Source organism: Dreissena polymorpha, chromosome 12, assembly GCF_020536995.1.
Source record: "Dreissena polymorpha isolate Duluth1 chromosome 12, UMN_Dpol_1.0, whole genome shotgun sequence".
NCBI lineage: Eukaryota > Metazoa > Mollusca > Bivalvia > Myida > Dreissenidae > Dreissena > Dreissena polymorpha.
In genome coordinates, this window is record NC_068366.1 from 69,996,018 (window position 1) to 70,016,818 (window position 20,801).

General features: G+C 33.4%; 1 protein-coding gene and 1 long non-coding RNA gene across 2 annotated transcripts; one reads left to right on the forward strand and one right to left on the reverse strand.

Moving 5' to 3' along the window:
- Nucleotides 1-541: 541 nt before the first annotated feature.
- Nucleotides 542-17,655, reverse strand: LOC127852710 (uncharacterized). The gene is made up of 6 exons (XM_052386662.1): nt 17,490-17,655; nt 16,166-16,426; nt 9,899-9,979; nt 9,409-9,483; nt 6,383-6,504; nt 542-4,307 (listed from the first exon to the last, which is right to left on the reverse strand). The coding sequence occupies exons 1-6, from the start codon at nt 17,653-17,655 to the stop codon at nt 4,188-4,190; spliced, it is 825 nt and encodes a 274-aa protein (XP_052242622.1). The 3' UTR covers nt 542-4,187.
- LOC127852276 (uncharacterized) lies at nt 11,848-13,180 on the forward strand. The gene is made up of 3 exons (XR_008036160.1): nt 11,848-12,085; nt 12,343-12,560; nt 12,871-13,180. It is a non-coding gene; the product is annotated as an uncharacterized LOC127852276 (long non-coding RNA).
- Nucleotides 17,656-20,801: the final 3,146 nt, after the last annotated feature.

A 20,801-nucleotide genomic window follows, 5' to 3' on the forward strand; every position in this document is an offset into this window, starting at 1 on the left:
TCAAATTCACATAATTCAGTGTTTTAATAATAATTTATTAATTTTTTGTTAGCAAATCAATCTCCTTACAGTTTAATGAACATGTAATGTTTGTAGTGTAAATACAATTTTTCATAGAATTTAAATAAATTTAATTATATATTAAAAACATCCCATTTGCAATATTTTAATTGAAAATATCTAATATGCCGTGTTATTATGTGTTACACGTTCTATTCATTACAAAGAAACGATGGACCAATAACAGGCCTTCCACACGTTGAATTTGTAGGCATGTTCACAGGTAAACAAAAATGGCCAGCAAAGTTTGACAGATGTAAATAGAATGTTACTGCTGACTTTGCATAAATGCTTCCTAGAAACAGTTGGAAGATTAACAGCCCTCTGAGAAATCCACAATAAATTGTAAATTCATTTGACAAGATAGAAAACCATTGTAATCAATTATAAAGATTCTTTGGTTATTGGTCCTCTTTGGCTATTGAATTGCCACCATTAGACACTAAACCCTACAAGGAACAAATTGATAACAAACACACGCTATATGTTGAGAATTTGTTGTTTTATTGGACACCGCATTTACAAAGTGGCTCACTAGAAGCTTAGAGAAATGTATGTATGGCTTGTTAACACAGAAAACACAGAAGAAACAGAGCAAAATGTACAACAAAGAGAATGATCAATCTGCCTTAATCCTTATCTAGACTAGCTGGAATACATGTGACACAATATTGTTAACAGACATGTAGACTGCAGCATGTTCTCCAAAACAAGACAATACATATTTCCAATTTATTGCAGATTTTATTGTAGTTCTAAATTTGTTGACTTGTTTTTCATTTGGCCCTTTTAAAAGCATTTCTTGGTAAGGGTATTTGAATCAATAAGTTGAGGAACGAAGCATCTCTGCTTTCTTTACTTATTCATTATAGAATACAAAAAGAAGAGTAAGTGAAAGTTTGGTTTGAAACAATATCTTATTTATACAAAGACTATACCTGTTGCCAGTTAAATTGAATACATGTACAATCTACTCAACATAAATGACATACAAATCTTAAGCAATAATTGGATATGATACATACTACTACATTGAGACTCAAAAATTATAATAAGATGCACTTCTACATTCATATACATTATTGACATAGTTTTATTATAATAAAGTTAAAGTTATAAAACTATAATGACCATAATCATAGTATCGACCATATATTCAATATCTGTTTGGGTATCCCAAATACATGATATACTGCATAATATTGATATATATGTACTGCCTATGTAGATTATGACAAATTATCGTTACATATTAATATGTATGTTACACTAAATTGTCAATATAAATTAAGAAATATTTTGACTACTTGAAACGATTATATGACAAAAAAAACTTGGAACCCTTATGATTCATACGGCAAGATACATTCAATTAATTAACCCGAACAATGCTATAAAAAGAGGAAAACATTCAACACCGACAGATTCCATTATGACTTTCAATCGGGACAGAAAAAATGTGGCAAATATAATCATAGCAACATCATATTAAATAAACATTTAAATAAAGAAAAAAACATATAAATGTAAGGGCTTAATATTGCATGGTTAAAATAATGTAATTCAACAATTTAATTTCAAACGTTCATTTTCATGACCATCAATATTGAGCATTTTGGTTCATTGTCTTAGTATTGAAACTCAATGCATTATATATTAAGTTAGCTGAAATCTATTTATTTTAGCTTTATTGCATTTATTTAAAGGTTAAATGCTCTAGAGTCCATTTCCTGGGCCTAGAACTTGGTGTCTTTGAGAGAGATATAAAGAACGCCTGAAATATTGAAAGTACAGTATCATGTTCAACTGTTCTCCCAAATAGTGGGTCCACTACACTTACAAACTGTACAGATGATGCCAATATAGTTTCCAAAGTGTTCACAAGGAACCCCAAATCCCATTAAAAATAAAAAAAAATTATACACAAAAATAAGACAATGCGAAGATAGACACTATAAATGTACAATACCTAGACACTATGACGAAAATGTACTTGAAACATGAATATTATATTTGTGTACACATTAAAAAAGGCATTACACAGGCGGTACTTTTAACAATTTCTCGAAAGCATTTTCTCTCACAAACACAAGTGAATACTTCAGAGAGTGACACAAAACACTCACATTTACACAGGAGAAAAACACTGTCAACTCTGCATTAATATAAAAGCCCAGATCTTTGAAGGTGTAAGACGAAAGGAACAAAACAAAAATTCCAAAGATCCTACACTTGCATGTTTTGACTAATGGAATCTTGCAACAGTTCTGTTTCCGTTTCTTAAAGAAACAAACACAAAACAAGAAAGCATTTTATGCAATACATGATTCCATAATATTAGCAATGACATAAACAATTATTTTCCTAGACAAGTTTGAAATTGACCATCCTAAGAATAAAGTTAATAAGATGAATATTACTAATGTTTCAACTAGGAACAGTTGAGTTTTTTCGTATTCAGGATCAAAATTGGAGAGGTTATTATGAGCTCCGAAATTACAACTTCATTTCTGAATGACAGTCATACTTTAAAAATGTCTTTTTAAGTTCAGTATTAATTAATGCAAGAACAATGGCAAATTCACCAAATTAAGCATTTTTACATACATGTTCACACAAAGCAGAAAGTATATATCATTTTGCACATTTCCCTAAAAAAAGAACATTTAGTGACTTGGAACCAGTCTGGTCGACAGATATATCATGATACATTCATAGACAAATAACTAGACACATTTGAAATATTGTGTTTATGCTTCATCTCTTTATTTTTATGTGGAGAGTTAACCAAACAAATTGGCAAAAAGTTTTTTAAGCATTCAAATTATAATTCATTTTATTGGCATTGGGCTTTTTTCTTATAGTTCATAGAATGTAAACAAATGCAAGCTTATTCCAATATCAGGTCAATATCTTTCTAATAAATGCAACAAAGCCTGATATATGACACTGTTCTTTTCTTTCAATAATTCATCAAAATACAAAGCATCATTTAACATGAACAAAAAGCAATGTAACATCTGTTCACCGTTGAAGTGCAACAAAACAAACAAAGTTGAATACAAGCAGGACAAGAAATGGTTTGGACAGTTGTACAAACTACCGGTAGTATCTGTGCTGAATAATGTATTATTGCATAAGCTTTCTAGAAGTCCCAGGCACCATTATAAGAATACCATCCCGCATTCATCAGCAGGACCCGGAGCTAAATATTCCATTTTATAAAGACTACAAGCTAGTGAAATACATGGAAGAGCAGCAATAAAAACCAGGTGAACAATTAAAATAAGTAAAAATCAGAAATGAGTAAAATGAATGTACATGATGAAATGATGCATCAATATTTTAGATCATTTAGATTCTGCTTAAAAAAAACAAATGACATCAAGTGCATGATTTGGTGTTACCTTGGTTGTTAACTTCCACAAAGTTTCTTAACAACACAATTTTCATAGATAAGCATCTCTGCTTTGAAAACTTCGTAAGTCACCAGCATGCAATTCTTGAATAGTAACACAGCAAACCAGATGTTTTTACATTTTTCATTTCAAATTACTGAAAGCAATAATTATATTCAAAGCTCATGCTTTAAGTACCACTTGTCTTTCATCTGAAAATCTGAAACTGATCATAAACATTGTAAGGGCAAGCCAGGTAACAAATGTTTAATATGAAATCCTATAAGGCTGAGGCTACAATATACCATACAAGGTCTTGCAATTTTAATGCACAGGAAGAGTGCTTCGGACAAACAGCTTCACACACAGGTCAACCTTTCAGTTTGAACGACAGATTATTGCAACTTTGAAGGGAAATATTTAAGAACACATTTTAATGGATGTACACAAAGCTGGTTTTCTAATAAATGTGTTATTTCAATTACTTTTGTAAAATAAATAGAAAAATCTTTTTTGAAAAATATTGGTAAATTCATTCAACCACAGCAGTAAGCTGCTGCTGTTTTGTAAACCAATCAGAAATCAGCATTTTAATCATGTGACCATTACCTCAGCTGGACTGTCCAATCACATGCAAGATAAGGTATACATATTGAATACAAATATTAAAAAAAAAACTATCACGACAATAAGATGTCTGCATTATGCATTGAACTAATACATGTGCTTTCAAATTGAACTTTCTTTGCCTTCCTTATTTTTCTTGTTTTTCGAGAACGATGGCATTCTAAATTTCTTCTTCTTTTTCTTCTCCTTTGTCGGTGATGGATGCTCCTTGGTGGGGGATCCCTAAAATTACAGACACATTGATAAATTGAACAGCCAACAAAATTACATGTATTGATATAAAACAGTCTTGCTCTGAGAAAACAGGTCATAACCAGTTACCACTTAGATATAGTTACCACTTAGATACATATTTTTACGCCTGTGTAGTCCCTTAGAAAGTTAATTTAATTAAAGACCTATCGTACCAGATTTAAGTTGTAAAGGCTTCATTTCCAACCCTTAGATACTGGTGAGCAGCAAACAGCATGAAATCTGAACAGACTGCGAGTTACTCGAAGGCTGTTCTGGCTATACGCTGTTTGCACATAGCAATTTTCACTTTGCTCTGAGAAAACGGGTCTTAATTGTGCATTTAGTGTCGACCCATATTAACCTGTGATGTCCACACAGGCAAATTAGGGACTACACAGTAAGATTTTATGGAATCTACACTTAAGGCTTTAATGGACTTTTCTTGTTTGAAAGAAGTAAATTCTAAGGTAAAATTCAGTTTAAGCTGAAAATGTTGTGCCAGATTAGCCTGTGAAGACTGCTCTGGCTTTTCTGCCACAAAACTTACAGCACATAAATTAAACACAAGCTTCTTGGATAGAGGCTAAAATGAAGTCTACGTCTTTGAACAAGACTTACACATTATCAAATCAAACTTGTGAATTCTCGTTAACTTAAGAATGTTGTCTTCATATTTGTGTTAATAGTTTTGCAACTTTCTAAAAATTACAAACTCATTGATAAATTGAACAGGCAACAACATTACATTTGTTAATATAAATAAAATTCATATCTTGGAATATCACTTATACATTTATATATCAAACTTCTGTAATCTAATAAGCTAAGGAATGTTGTTTTTATAGTTTTGGACCTTCTGAACAGTAGTTTGTAATGTGTACACAAATTATTTAGTTCTTATCTTTTTTTCCATATTTGGTACTTTAATTTTTGTTTGACCTAGTATTTACAGAACTGGTAAAAGCTTTCAAGCCTACGAAATAGTTTATAATCCTATCTTTATGAATACGAAAATATGGAAAATATTAAATTTCAATATATTTAACCCATTACCACTTAGATACATATTTTCACTCATTTTATTCCCTTAGAATGTTATATTTAATTTAAGACCTTAAGTTACTCACAGGCTGTTCTGGTTTTATGCTGTTTGCACATAGCCATTTTCACTTTGCTTCTGAGTGGGAAAGGGTTAATATATTCAAGTTTTCAAGGCTTCGTCTCCAAACCTTTGATACTGATGAGCAGCAAACAGCATAAAGCCTGAACAGACTGCGAGTTACTCGCAGGCTGTTCTGGTATTATGCTGGTTGCAAAAGCAATATTCACTTTGCTTCTGATGGGGGAAAGGGTCGAGTTAATGTGGCTAAGAAATTGCTGGGTCTCTTAGTGGTCACATTCCAGCTACCTATCACAGTTAAAACTGCATAAATGTATACGAAAGTATAATTTCTGTAGAGCCTTTAACCATTTACTACTGTTTTTAACATTTTACATTTTGCAGCATTCGTCGTCCCTTATAAAATTTAATGAAATTAAATACCTTTCTTACTAGATTCAAATTTAAACAGCTTAATTTACAACGCTAAGATACAGGTGAGCAACACACAGAATATAACCTGAACAGCCTGAAAGTTACTCGCTGGCTGTTCATGTTTTATGATGGTTGGATATAGCCATTCTCACTTTGTTGCTCAGCTGGAAAGAATTACACCAACTATACGTGAGCATATTTCTCAACACCATGAAGACCACAAACAAAGACCCAAAATAAACTATCCACCAATCACAGCACACAACAACAAGTGAGCTTTGTTCTGAGAAAACTGGCTTTAATTCAAATGCCTGAAGTTTTGTACCAGATTAGCCTGTGAAGTCCACACCAGCTTATTAGGGACGAAGCTTTTATTTTATTTTTAGTTAAAAGGTAGTCTTCTCAACCAAATACGGCGGAACCTGTCGGTCATGATAAGCCCATGCTGACTGCACAGGCTTATCCGGGGACGACAGTGTTCCCACATGCATTGAGTCCAGTTGCCTCAGAACGAGACTCGAGCGCATACCTCTTTGCTGCTGCGTCCTGACTCCTCCAGTGTCTCACCGCCGCTGGCGCTGTCCGTGGAGCGGAGCGTGTCTGACTTGGCCGGAGACCGCATCTGGTCATCATCACCATTTACTGCCTTCTCTGTAACAACAAACAACTTGTGAAAGTGAGCTATCTGGTTTATGCTGCAAAAGTGCCGCATATTTATCTCATAATAAGTTGCACAAAAATCAGCCATTCATATTGGGGCAAGTCACAAAACAGCAGATAGCTACTTTGGAATATCTTCCTGAACTATTCTGCCGATCATATTGGGTGTATCTTTTGTTTATAAATTAAACAACTATTTTGAAAACAAAACATAATGCACATGCACAAATGCATGAATAAAATAAAATAGATTTTCATCACACACAGAAAATAAAATAAATGAGCAGAATACCTTTAAAAGAAAAACAACAAAAACAATATAAACTTAATTTCATAGCTGTTTCAACACAAAAAGTGTGTGTTTTTCGTAATTAAAGCAACAAGCTAAATAATTGCCATGCACATCAAATAAACTGTGAAAAGGGCAAACTCACGATAGAAAAATCTAGCATATATGCACAAACAGAAAGGTAAAAACAACAAATAGATGTTCAGATAGTATAATTAATTTAATAATGTATTTTAATCTTTAATACTTAGGAACTTTAACCCTGTATGTTTCTTATGAAAATTTGTGGATTTATGGTGTTGTTAGCCAGTCAAAATTTAATAAAGATATTTTAAATAGATGGAAAGACATTTGTTTTATACAATTTAACATTTATCTCCTAGATAAAAAACAAGAGGGCCAAGATGGCCCTAGTTCGCTCACCTGAGAGGAGTCGGTTCATTCAATCTTTACCAAACGTCAAACTTGACCTAGATTTTGTCCAGACAAACATCCTGGTCAAGTTTCATCATTATTGAACCAAAACTCTGGCATATGGAATGTTTTTGTTTTTGTACGATTTGACCTGGTGACCTATATTTTGTGTTGACCCCCCCCCCCTTACCAAACATCAAACTTTGCTTACAAAAATAAATATTATGACCAAGATTCATTAAATCTGAAACAAAATTGTGACCTCTAGAGTATTTACAAGGATTTTGTATAATATAATGAAAATTTGGACAATCTAAGGGCAATAATTATGGCATTTATTATGTGATATATATATAAAACCATATCTTTGTACCAAGTTTCATGATGATTGGGCCAAAAATGTGATTTCTAGAGTGTTCACGAGTCAATTTTTGAACTCTACTCTCATATCAAGGAAACAAATGTTCTGACCAAATTTCATGAAAATTGGGCCAAAAATGTGACTTCTAGAGTGTTCTCATGTTTTTACTATATACATATAGAGAAAAATGCCCCGTGTTTTTTCACCGATCTGGACCATTTTCGAACTCGTACGAGATATCAATAAAATCAATGTTTTGACCAACTTTCATGATGATTGGGCAAAAATTGTGACTTCTAGAGTGTTTACAAGGTTAATCTATAGCCAAATAAGGAAAACTGCCCCACCCCCCCGGCAGCCATGTTATTCAACTGACCAGAACCATTTTTGAACTCAACTCTCATATCAAGGAAACAAATGTTCTGACCAAATTTCATGAAAATTGGGCCAAAAATGTGACTTCTAGAGTGTTCACATGTTTTCACAATATACATATAGAGAAAAATGCCCCACCCACTGGTGGCCATGTTTTTCACCGATCTGGACCATTTTCGAACTCGTCCGAGATATCAATAAAACCAATGTTTTGACCACCTTTCATGATGGTTGGGCAAAAATTGTGACTTCTAGAGTGTTTACAAGGTTTCTATATAGCCAAATAAGGAAAACTGCCACCCCCCCCCCCCCCTGGCAGCCATGTTATTCAACTGACCGGAACCATTTTTAGACTCAACTCTCATATCAAGGAAACAAATGTTCTGACCAAATTTCATGAAAATTGGGCCAAAAATGTGACTTCTAGAGTGTTTTCATGTTTTTACTATATACATATAGAGAAAAATGCCCCGTGTATTTTCACCGATCTGGACCATTTTCGAACTCGTACGAGATATCAATAAAATCAATGTTTTGACCAACTTTCATGATGATTGGGCAAAAATTGTGACTTCTAGAGTGTTTACAAGGTTTATCTATAGCCAAATAAGGAAAACTGCCCCCCCCCGGCAGCCAGGTTATTCAACTGACCGGAACCTTTTTTTAACTCAACTCTCATATCAAGGAAACAAATGTTCTGACCAAATTTCATGAAAATTGGGCCAAAAATGTGACTTCTAGAGTGTTCTCATGTTTTCACTACATGTATATACATTTAGAGAAAAATGCCCCGCCCACTGGCGGCCATGTTTTTTCACCGATCTGGACCATTTTCAAACTCGTCCAAAATATCAATAAAACCAATGTTTTGACCAACTTTCATGATGATTGGGCAAAAATTGTGACTTCTAGAGTGTTTACAAGGTTTCTCTAAAGCCAAATAAGGAAAACTGCCCCGCCCACTGGCGGCCATGTTTTTCAACGGACCGGAACCACTTTTGAACTTGACCAACATATCATTAAGGCAAATATTTTGACAAAGTTACATGAAGATTGGGCATGAAAGGTATCTTCTACAGTGTTTACAAGGTTATTCTTTTTTTCTACCTAGTGACCTAGTTTTTGACCCAGCATGACTCAGTTTCGAACTTGATCGAGATATCATTAGGACAAATGTTCTGACCAAGTTTCATGAAGATCGGACATGAAATGTTGCCTCTAGAGTGTTTACAAACCAAATGTGGACGGCGGACAGACGGACGGAATACGGACAAAGACCGGTCACAAAAGCTCACCTGAGCAATCAGGTGAGCTAAAAAATTACAATAAAATAAAATGCATTTACAAACATTATTCTATGGTGTCAATGTTGAACATTTCATGATATATTTCTTTGAAGGTTTGAAGTTTTTAATTTGTAAACTTCATATCTAATGATTCTCAACCATTGAGTTACCTTTCTTTCCCTTATTCTTAGCTTTGCGTTCGGATTTTGAGCGATCAAAGTTCTTGGCTTTCAATTCTTCAATCACTAAGTGAGAAAAACAAACAACAATAAACATGCTACATGCTAGCTACAACAAGGGGTAGTGAAGCTAACTACAAAGGTCACAGCAGAAGGATTACAATACCTAAACAATCCATGTGTTTACCACTTTATAAATTATCAGTCCTTTTTTTAATGTGTATAATATAAATAAACTATGCTGTCACAAATCTGGTCTATTTGTATATTGTTACTTAACAGATACGTTTGTTATCTGCAATCCTATATCAATACATTTATTTTCTGCATTAAACAATTAAACGCACATAAGCAGGTCAAAAAGTTTTGCCCACATTGGTTTCACAAAATGTCATATTTTAATGTGTTTAGCCAGAAATTGTATATCAAATTTAATGATGGTAACCAAACCACTCAAGTTATTTCTAGAGTGTAAACTTACGTTGAGGGGATTTAGGCGGGTATCTGGCGGACTCTGACCGTTGGAAGTTAGAGGTGGGTGTGACCGGTGAAACAGGCTGGGCTGAGGTCATGCAATCAAACATGCACAGGCTATACATCACTATACAACACTTTTTACAACGATAATTAAAACAGATAAGATAAAAGGAGTCCCAGACATACACATGTAAAAGAAGCAAACTGAAAGCAAAGTGTTTAGTAAGCTTAAAAATTGCTAAAAAAAAAAGAAAAATATAAATTACACAATTAACACTATACATTAAAGTGCTTAATTAAAATGAAATTCTAAAAATAAAAAGTAGATCAATTCACCATTTTTTACTCATTTTATTACCATTAAAAGTGTATCTTAATGATTAAGCTTAAATAATTACATGAACTTTATTTTATGTTCAAAGGAAAACAAGGGACAAAATTGTCACAAAACCAGGTTTTCATTGTGAAAAAAAAATCTGATAAAGGGAGAAAACTCAAACTGAACTTTTGAAATGAACAAACAAAATTAACCCCCTTTGTAAGTTTGTTTTTAAAAAAAATCTATTTTTAGTCGTGGCGACCTTGACATTGGAGATATTGACGTGATTCTTTCGTGCGACACACCGTCCCATGATGGTGAACAAATGTGCCAAATGATTTTAAAATCTCACAATGAATGACATAGTTATGGCCAGGACAAGCTCATTTTTGACCTTTGAACTCAAAGTGTGACCTTGATCTTGGAGATATCAACGTAATTATTTCGCGCGACACACCGTCCAATGATGGTGAACAAATGTGCCAAATGATTTTAAAATCTGACAATGAACGACATAGTTATGGCCCGGACAAGCTTGTTCCGCCCGCCAGCCCGCCAGCCAGCCAGCATTCGCGAATCTAATAACCAGTTTTTTCCTTCGGAAAACCTGGTTAAAAACCTGGTTTAAAACCTCCCTTCTCAAAATAAAATACACTTTTTAACAAAATACGCTTTATAAAGTGTATTTTTTCTGCATTTTTACTGAAAAGTGTATTTTTTCTGCATTTTTTTCATAATTAAGTGCACTAAAGTGCATTTTTTCTGTATTTTCATTATCTTTCAGTGTATTTTACTGTTCTTTAAGTGTATCTTCTGTAGACAAAGTGCATCTTTTTATGCAATAAGTGCATTTTTTTTAATGAAGTGCATTTTTTGTGCATATTAGTGTATCTTCTGATTTGCAAAAAAAATATTCTTTCTGTACAAGTGTAGTTTTAGAGCATCTTCATAAAAAAGAGCAACACTATAGCAAATAACTGAAGTTAAAGGACAGAGATATAGTGTTTAATAGGAGGATTGAACTGAATTCTTTTTTATCTTCACATAATGTTTATGGTCTTATAAGTGCAATTTGTCTGCTCATAAAATATGTGAATCAGTAGAGCAGCTTTTAAAGGGAAAAGTACAACTAAATCAGGCTGTGGGTAAATAATTAAAAATATTGAAAGTGTCAAAAAAATTATGTGGGCTTGCCAGAATCAATTATATCTCCACAACATAAAAAACAAGTATTTGATCTTTCTTGCACTGATATTTAACCCCAATTCAATTAATGTCTACCACATTGACTATTAACATACATTTTAAAAGACAATTTAAATAATATTTATAATATTATATTTATTTCCTAACACCATTCAGTATGTTATATTGAAATATTCACATTTAAATATAATATGCTAAGTGTGCTGTGTATTATTCAATAAATATCAGATAAGATCAGGATCAGATAAGAGATCAGTTAGCATCATAAACACTAATCCCTATCAGTGCTCCATCTAGCCAAAACAAAGGGGTGTTTATAGAATTTTGATTGGTTCTGGGACCATCTATTTGAAAACAAACCACTTTTGATTGGCTGGAGCACAGCAAGTTATTTTGAGGACAGGAAGTTATTTTTGTGAACAATTTGGTTTCAGCAACTTAAATTGAGCTAAATTTTTAGGTATAATTCAGCAACATTAATTCTAGTGTCAAATGTCTTGAAATTCTTTCAGCACATGAACTATTGTGTGATGAAAACAATGTGTATTTACTACAATGTGTAAATCAACAATAAGTTTGTTGCAAAGAAGATTCATAGTGGGTGGTTAAAGTGATCAACAACTGCCGTTTTTGTTTTTTTGGAATGCTGAGGAACAGCTGTAACAGGTTTGTATTTTCATTTCTGCATCTCTTTTTAATTAAATTAATTATGATCATTATCATATTTATGTATTGTCACTGGGAAATGTAACTGGATGAGTAAATGTAATGCAATTTAAAGGAAAAAAACACCATTTGAATTATTATGGCTGTATTTTATGGTTATTGTTATCTTAAAAGTTATTTATACCTATTTCTTGTCATTAATGAACAGATTTCTTTCCCCCATATTTAATCAGAACTTTAATATTTTATATTTGAAGGTTAAACCCCAAGGTGAAATTTACATTGATCGGAAGATCCATTGGACAGACTGTGCATCATCGCCTGCCAAAAAAGGGAGCAAAAAGGGGACTACCTGATGTATGGACATGTATACCAGGTTTTACCCTGCACGAGCAGGCCAACTTGAGGGGAACAGGAGTGGGAAACCGTGCCCTGTAGCTTGTCCTTGACCAAGAAAAGATGGATTTGTTGAGAGGTAAAACTATATAATAAAGGTTATTGCAATTCAAAGACGTCACACTTCCGACCAGTCCACACAGCCAAAGGAGACCACATATATTAGTACATTTATTAACAGTATTTTCTATCAAACGTAATTTCTTTAAATTATTTATGAAAAGCGTAAAGTCACATGTGATCACAAGATTAAAATTGCAAAAATAAACAAACAAAAACAACAAGCCAACAAACTTGTTTTGAATTAAATTTATGATATTTATAGCAACTGTTGAACAATATTACCATAACAGCAATATTTAACACTTACATTATAAAATATCTTTCAGGACCTGATCTCAAATGAGATCATGCACGAGAAGCGCCTCACAGACCATGACAGTAGTATTCAGACCTGATCAGCTGGTGAAGTGCTCTATTAAGGGTTGTTTATGAATGCATTCTTTGTAAGGAACAGTGTATAACAACAAATATAGTGACAGGGGCTAAGCTGCTAAATATTGTCAGCATGTATGTAGTGATTTTCTTTGGAAATTCAAAACAACCTGTACGTACTGGCTCTCAGAAGGGCATGTTTTAGCGCAATAATGAACAAAAAAAGGAAGATCTTAAAAATAAGGTATAGATTTATATAAATTTCATGAACACTGTTCATTTATCATATATTAGGATCCAGAATATGATTGAATTAAATGTGCTGCTTTTGTCCATATGAAAAAGGGATTTGGAATTAATGTAATATATAAAAATATAGTAAATGATAGGAAAAACATTTCAGCTTAAGGAGGGGAAAACTTTAATATTTTTGAAGTGGAAACCATCTGTATTTGGCTGTTAATCAGTTACCGGTAATCAGAGGGGAGAAAAATCACTGGTATGAGCTTGATATTTTCAATTGTTAATTCCAGATAGGCAATAGCCCGTTTGAATCCTCTCTTTTATGTAGATATGTAACATTTGTTTTTGTTTTTTAAGGTTTAACATTCTAATAAAAGTGTGTATTTATCTATTGAATTGTACTTTTTGTTTTTTATGTATGTGTTTACACTAACCTTTCATTTAAAGAATGAATGCTGACTTCAAAATGCTGGGATTTTTTTTAAATTTGGTTAATTTTTAAGCATATTAATTTGAAGTGATGAAAAGTACACTTGAGCGTATAATGCGCTTAAAAAATTCACTTCCAACACTTCAAAAAGTGTATCATTTGTATGACTGAAAATGCACTCAAGTGTATTAATGCGCTTAAAAATTCACTTTTAATATTGTAAGGTGTATTATTTGTATGACCGGGAATGCACTCAAGTGTATTAATGCGCTTAAAAAAATTCACTTTCAATTTTGTAAGGTGTATTATTTGTATCAGTGGAAATGCACTCAAGTGTATTAATGCGCTTACAAAAATTCACTTTGAATACTCAATGAAGTGTTTTATTTGTAAGTCTGGAAATGCACTCAAGTGTATTAATGCGCTTAAAAAATTCACTTTGAATACTCCATGAAGTGTATTATTTGTATGAGTTAAAATACACTCAAGTGTATTGATGCACTTGAAAGATTACTTTAGTTACTGATAAGTGTATTATTTGTATGACTGGAAATGCACTCAAGTGTATTAATGGGCTTTAAAAAATTTACTTTGACCATGAAGTGTATTATTTGTATGTCTTAAAATACACTCAAGTGTATAAATGCACTTAAAAATAAACTTAAGCGCACTTATTATCATAATAAACGCACTTAAGTGTATTTTTCATGGAAAAAAAATACACTTAAATGTATAAACACACTAGTAAAAAGTGTTTTTTTTTAACAGATTAAAATGCACTTGTTAAGCAAAAAATACGGTGCCAATAACATGCGCATTAAATGCGCATTTAATGTGCATTTAATGCGCATTTAGTGCACTTTTTCGAGAAGGGCTGGTTAAAAAGCACTCAAACAAATTATATTAGCCTATGTTTTTCCTATACTTTCTACTCCTAAACTGCTATTGTTGCTGAGGCTAAAAAAACTAAAATAATTAGCATATTTACATATAGAGTACGAAGTCCTTTTTTTTTATTACAATGTAATAGCATATAAACAAGAGGCCCATGAGGGCCTGAATCACTCTACTGCTATAAACACTGTGCAAGTTTGGAAAGAATAAGATGGAAACTGTGTACTTAATCGCGCAAACAAGGAGAATTTTCTCAAATTCAAGGGGAGATTATTGTGTACTTATTTCTTCGATACTGCTCATATTCAATAGGGTTCAAGTCCTAATTGATATAAAGATACTGTGCAAATTTGGAAACAATTGGATGAAAACTGTGGAATTAATTGCGTAAACAAGCGGGATTTCAAAATTTTCTTATATTCAAGGGGAAGTCATTCTGAACTTATTGCTTCGATATTGCTCTTTTTACAAAACTTTAAGGGTTAGAGTCCTCATTGATACAAAGAAACTGCAAATTTGCCAAGAATTGGATGAAAATTATGGACTTTATCACATACAAAAACTGAATTTTCATTTTTTTCTCAAATTCAAGGGGAGATATTTCTGGACTTATAAATCCGATATTGCTAATTTTCAATAGGTTTTGACTCATCGTTCAGATAAAGACACTGTGCAAGTTGGGAAATAATTGGATGACAACTGTGGACTTGATTGTGTAGACAAGTCTTATTTCACAATTTTCTCAAATTCAAGGGGAGATAATTCTGGACTTTTTACTCTGATGTAACCCATTTTCCATAGGGTTTGAGTCCTCATTTATATAAAGACACTGAACAAGTTTTAAAAGAATCGGATGAAAGACACTGAACAAGTTTGAAAAGAATCAGATGAAAACTGTGGACTTTATCACGTAAACAAGAAAAAGCCTAATGCACGCACGCATGCACGGACGACGGAAACCACCCCATGACATAAGCTTTTCAGGCCTTCGGCCAGTAGAGCTAAAAATAAGCTTTAAATTCTACTATCGCAAGTCAATCTTTAAATACGTCACTAGTCTTTTAACGCAGAGAACATCATTTGTACATCCGACATCTTATCCTCACCAAATTCTGTATTATGGAGTTATATACCAACTAAACATACCAATAATATTTAATGTTAATTGTAAAAAAAATAGCATGCTACTAGTATTAAATGCAAATACAATGTAATATCATTTGCACACACAACTTGTTACCCATCCCAAAGTCTGTGTAATGGATTTCTAGTTACATACCAATTATACATACTGATCATATTTAATGTAAGAGTGTATAATTTCAGACTAATTAATTCAACAGAACATCTCCAAACACTTAGCATGAACGTGATGCTTATCAAACAGTTATGTTTCTGTCCAGAAAAACTTGAGCTCATTGCAAATTTAAAAACAAGACCCATCATTGCATTTAAAAAATAAATGGGGTCTAAGGAATATCGTGAATTCAATGAGATTTAAAAAAGTAAAGACTTTCTGGACAGAAAACATTTTCATTGACAGTGGAAACCATCTAACACCAGACCAACAACAACTAAGTGATCATCAGTCCACATCAAAGAACACAAAACAAAGGAATTAGCCAATTAAATATCACCATGGCAACATGTGACTATGAACGCAAAGGGTGGCAACTACAAACCATAGTATTTGTTACTAATGAACGCTTGTGAATCCTCAACTATATCCTCAAAGGTCACTCCAGCAGTTTTGTGATTTGGAACCAAATCATCAATGCTGATGCTGCCACCTAATTGTTGTTCGGCAATAATGTCGTCTAAATTAGTTTCTCGAGACTTTCTTATTTCTGGTTTTCCAAGAATGTCATCAACATTGGTTTCTCGTGAATTTCTGTTCTGTTTGGACAATGATGACTTGGATGTGTGTTTCACTCTCCGCACAGCTAACATAAAAGGACATCATCATTGTTTTAATTCCTATCACATGGGTTAGATGGCAAATGAATCCTTGGTAGGTAACTTACCGCTACAGCTAGGTACAATATAAATGTATCATGGTCTGGACCACTTTCGTGGTCTTACAAATATGACCATGAACCAATAAACTGAATAATTGAGAGAATCTATGCAATACTTTATTATTCCTAATATGTATGTATAATTGGCAGCTGGATCTTAATTATTGAGCGGAGTCATACAAAAATGGGTCTCATGCAAAATGCTGCCAGTGTAGCTCCATACACGCCTGTGGAATCAGGAGCTTCCATAACCGCCATCATATTTAGTGAGCAGTCTGCATGGACGCCGAGCCTGGTCTGGAGCTCCACTAGCCAGATATGTAATAAAACACTTTTTTGCATGACGCGGCTTAATTATGACAGCCATAATACTTGTCAGGTTATATCATCTAAAGCTATATGCAGCATTAAATCAAAAGTACCAAAAATAAAGCAATAATACATAAATAAAACGTGGAATATTTAAATGAAAAGCATCAAGCATATTCAAGCAGTTAAGATTAATTGTGCGCAATGCATTAAGCAAACATAGAATATATTCAACACGTGAATGTGACTATATAGATTCAAGTGAATGTGATTTGGAAACCATAAGCCATAACGATAAAAAGCTGCATGATCCTCCTTTGAATTCAAAGGAAGGCAGCATTTAGTTAGCCAGGGGTGTGATATAAGAGACACTCTCAGGGGTTGAAATATATCCTTCCCCTGCAAAGAGCTCAACCAAATTATCCATTTCAAAGAAGTGTACAATTATTTTCATCCAGTGTTACCATGATTAGACAGTTAAGTTCATACACATTTCTCATAGAAATTAGACGCTATAAGAGAGAAAATCTGGTGAACTGAAGAGCGCTTCACTACACTGAAATAGTAATGCGAAGCAATATGATAATAATGGAGCTCCTTTCAGAGAGATGAGTCTGGGTTACACAGGCTGCTAGGCAGCCCATAGTGGGTTACCATGGTTACAGGGTAGCACACCTACCTCCAGACCCGGGGCTTTCGGGTACACTAGACCCAGACGCGCCGCTACCAGTTGATACCCGGAAGGAAGCCTCGGAATTGAGACTCGTCGTTACCGTAGCAACAATAACAGGCTCCACTGGGGCTACAGGGCATGCACAATACGGGGTGTGTGAGGATTGAAACATGCCATTACAATATCTATGAGCCACGCTCTGGGATAACAGGGCTTAATGCATGTGCGTAGAGTAGTCCCAGATTAGCCTGTGCAGTTTGCACAGGCTAATCAGGGATGACACATTTAACTTTATGGAAGTTTTCATTTTAAGATAGTCTCATATGAACAAAATTCTGTTTAGGCGGAAAGTGATGTCCCAGATAAGCCTATTCAGACTGCACAGGCTAACTTTTGATGACACTTTAAGCACATGCATTAAGCCCCATTTTCCCAGAATGAGGCTCCTATCTATAGTGCAGACACAGGCTGCTGGTGAAAAGATGTGCTTTTTACCTGGGACCATGCCCAGAGAACACGTGTTAAACTGATGCTTGCTTTCATGATTGACCACAATAAATGATTGACCCCAATTATGACGAAACAAAACCAACATTTTATGTGCAATATGTCAACTTTATAATGTGTTATCTGCTTTTTACAAAATGTTAATTACGTATAAATATTCAGAATCCGAAGATATTAAAGGCCCTATAAAGGTGACAAGTCCAATTATTATGTATATAAACTGGTCTAGTTTTTACTGGATTTCATTTACTCTTGCATAATAAATGCTAATAACACAGTATTGTCAAGAATTATGGAAGATATACCCGTTTCATAATTGGAAGAAATGTTTACAACTTTGCAACTAACGTGATGTGTAGCCCCAAAGCGGTGACATATGCTTAAAATAGTCGAAAGAACATTCAATTTTAATTCTATTTTAAACAACTTTTTACCAGCAAAAAGTAACTTATTAGATCACTACAAACGTTTTAACCATTAAGAAGAGACCTACTTTGTGAGTGATACCAAAAAACGTTGAAAAGCAACTATATATTTTTGGTGACCTGAGTCACTTTCACAAGTAAACAGCGATGGTAAATAAACTGATTGTTTGTTAACACGATTTACTTGGAGGACACTGTATTTTGAGCTCAAAACAAGTTTTATTGCTCATATTTTTATGGTAATGTCCAATAGCATATATATATATATTGTTTTTTGATAACCTTTATAAATAAAATATGGAAAAAAATATTTAAAAATCGGTAAATAATTACTGATCGTCACCTTTATAGAGCCTTTAAGCATTTTATTAGTTGATCATTTTTAACCAGAAATTAATTACCAATAATTGTAACGAACCAAACATTTTGGATATTTATAAATTACTACATAAAGACACACTATTGCAATCAGTGTAATTTTCTTAATGAACACATCTCTTAACCAAAAGTTAGATTCCAAATAATTGAGTGCAAAAACAAGTTTCTAAAATACAGGCTTTACTCTTTTTATGTTGGACGAACACCAATGCATATTAAAAGGTAACCCATTCAGCCATTAAATACAAGTGTTAAAGAAAGAACAGAAATTGTCACTGTTAATAACATATTTTTGCCCTACCAGTACATAAATTCATTCTTAAATTAAATTATTCACAGAAACAAAACTAAATAAATAACATAAATGCTATACAGAACATGTTAATTAATTAATGTATATTTACATTTTAAACTGTACAATAGCTTTTTAAAACCCTTATAATGTGTGAAAATCTAACAATGGCATGAACGAAAGATGGTTCATGGAATGAAAACTAACACAAACAGGACAACATCATGACACAAGACATCACAAGATCTCTTCGTTTAACAAATAAAAAATACAAAGGACAAAAGTAAAAAACTATTTCCTTATGCTGTCAGATAATGTTGCAGCTCAGGTTCTTGTCACTTATTTTTGTTTGTTTTATGCTTTTTATACTTAAGTAATGCCCTTTCCCTGGAAAAATCATGATCAAAAACAAGACGTGTTTGTGAAACACTATGTCCCCCCATATATTTGACCCTTGACCTTGAAGGATGACCTTGACCTTTCACCACTCAAAATGTGCAGCTTCATAAGATACACATGCATGCCAAATATCAAGTTGCTATCTTCAATATTGCAAAAGTCCATATATTTGACCTCTGACCTTGAAGGATGACCTTGACCTTTCACCACTTAAAATGTGCAGCTCCACGAGATACACATGCATGCCAAATATCAAGTAGCTATCTTCAATACTGCAAAAATATGGCCAATGTTAAAGTTTGACGCAACCAACCAACAGACAGGGGCAAAAACAATATGTCCCCAGTACTGGGGGGACATAAAAAGAGAAATAAATGCAATTCATGTAAATACTAAACAAAAATGTATGATACCTCTCTTAAGGCAGACCCATATCTATTCTATGAACACAGTCACATAAACATTTTGACAAAACAAACACTGTATAGGTATAGCTACTACCAAGTCTGCCACTTACAACAATGTCCTGTACAATAACTACAAGCATTGGGCAAGTTTTATGTTACTCTATTTCTCTTTTGGTCAAGCAATATTCAGTGTTGTTATTTTTCATTTTTACAAACAGTGAACTGGATTTCATAACGCAACAGGTCCAGATACCATGCTAAATACAATATAAAGGCCCACAAACACACACAATTTCAGCACATATCCATTCAGTAATTAGGTAGAGAAACCCTTTTTTCTATTTTAGAAAAACGAGGACTCTGACTTGTACAACCACTTTCCCCAAAGTCTGCATATAAGCAACCTACAAACATTTCACGTGTGTAATACATCAATCCAAAGTTATTTACTGGAGGCCAATTTTATTTTATAGTTATAGAGACTATGACCTTGACCTGACTAACTACAAATGCAATTCTGAACTAGGTTTGCATGTTAGCTACCTCCATACAAAATTTTAGTGCAATACCTCTTTAGTGCAATACCTGTATCCAAACTGAACTTATTGAAAGTATGCAATGTGACTTTACTTGGTAACAATGACCTGACTTTAACCCAATATGCCCCAAAATACAACCCCAAGTTAGGGGTCCATTCAAAGCTTTCTATAACAAAGTGTCCAACAAGATTGGGTCCATGAAATTCACAGATATTTACTGTAAAAAACATGCTTTTGTCAGAAGCTATGGTTCACAATTAAAAAATTATTACATTATTAAATAAACAGTTTTAAGTCACATAAAACGTTTATAAAGTGAAAACTTGGTACTTCATATAGGAGTCCGTGTTAGTAAATATGAAGAGGAAACA

Excerpts from the sequence above, each read along its gene's own strand:
- LOC127852710 (XM_052386662.1), bottom strand. The coding sequence starts at position 17,655 with ATGTTTCAATCCTCACACACCCCGTATTGTGCATGCCCTGTAGCCCCA. Across the intron at positions 9,980-16,165 it reads CATTAGTAACAAATACTATG|CCCAGCCTGTTTCACCGGTC; the intron begins GTTTGTAGTTGC and ends GCATGACCTCAG. Across the intron at positions 4,308-6,382 it reads CAGGACGCAGCAGCAAAGAG|GGATCCCCCACCAAGGAGCA; the intron begins GTATGCGCTCGA and ends CTGTAATTTTAG.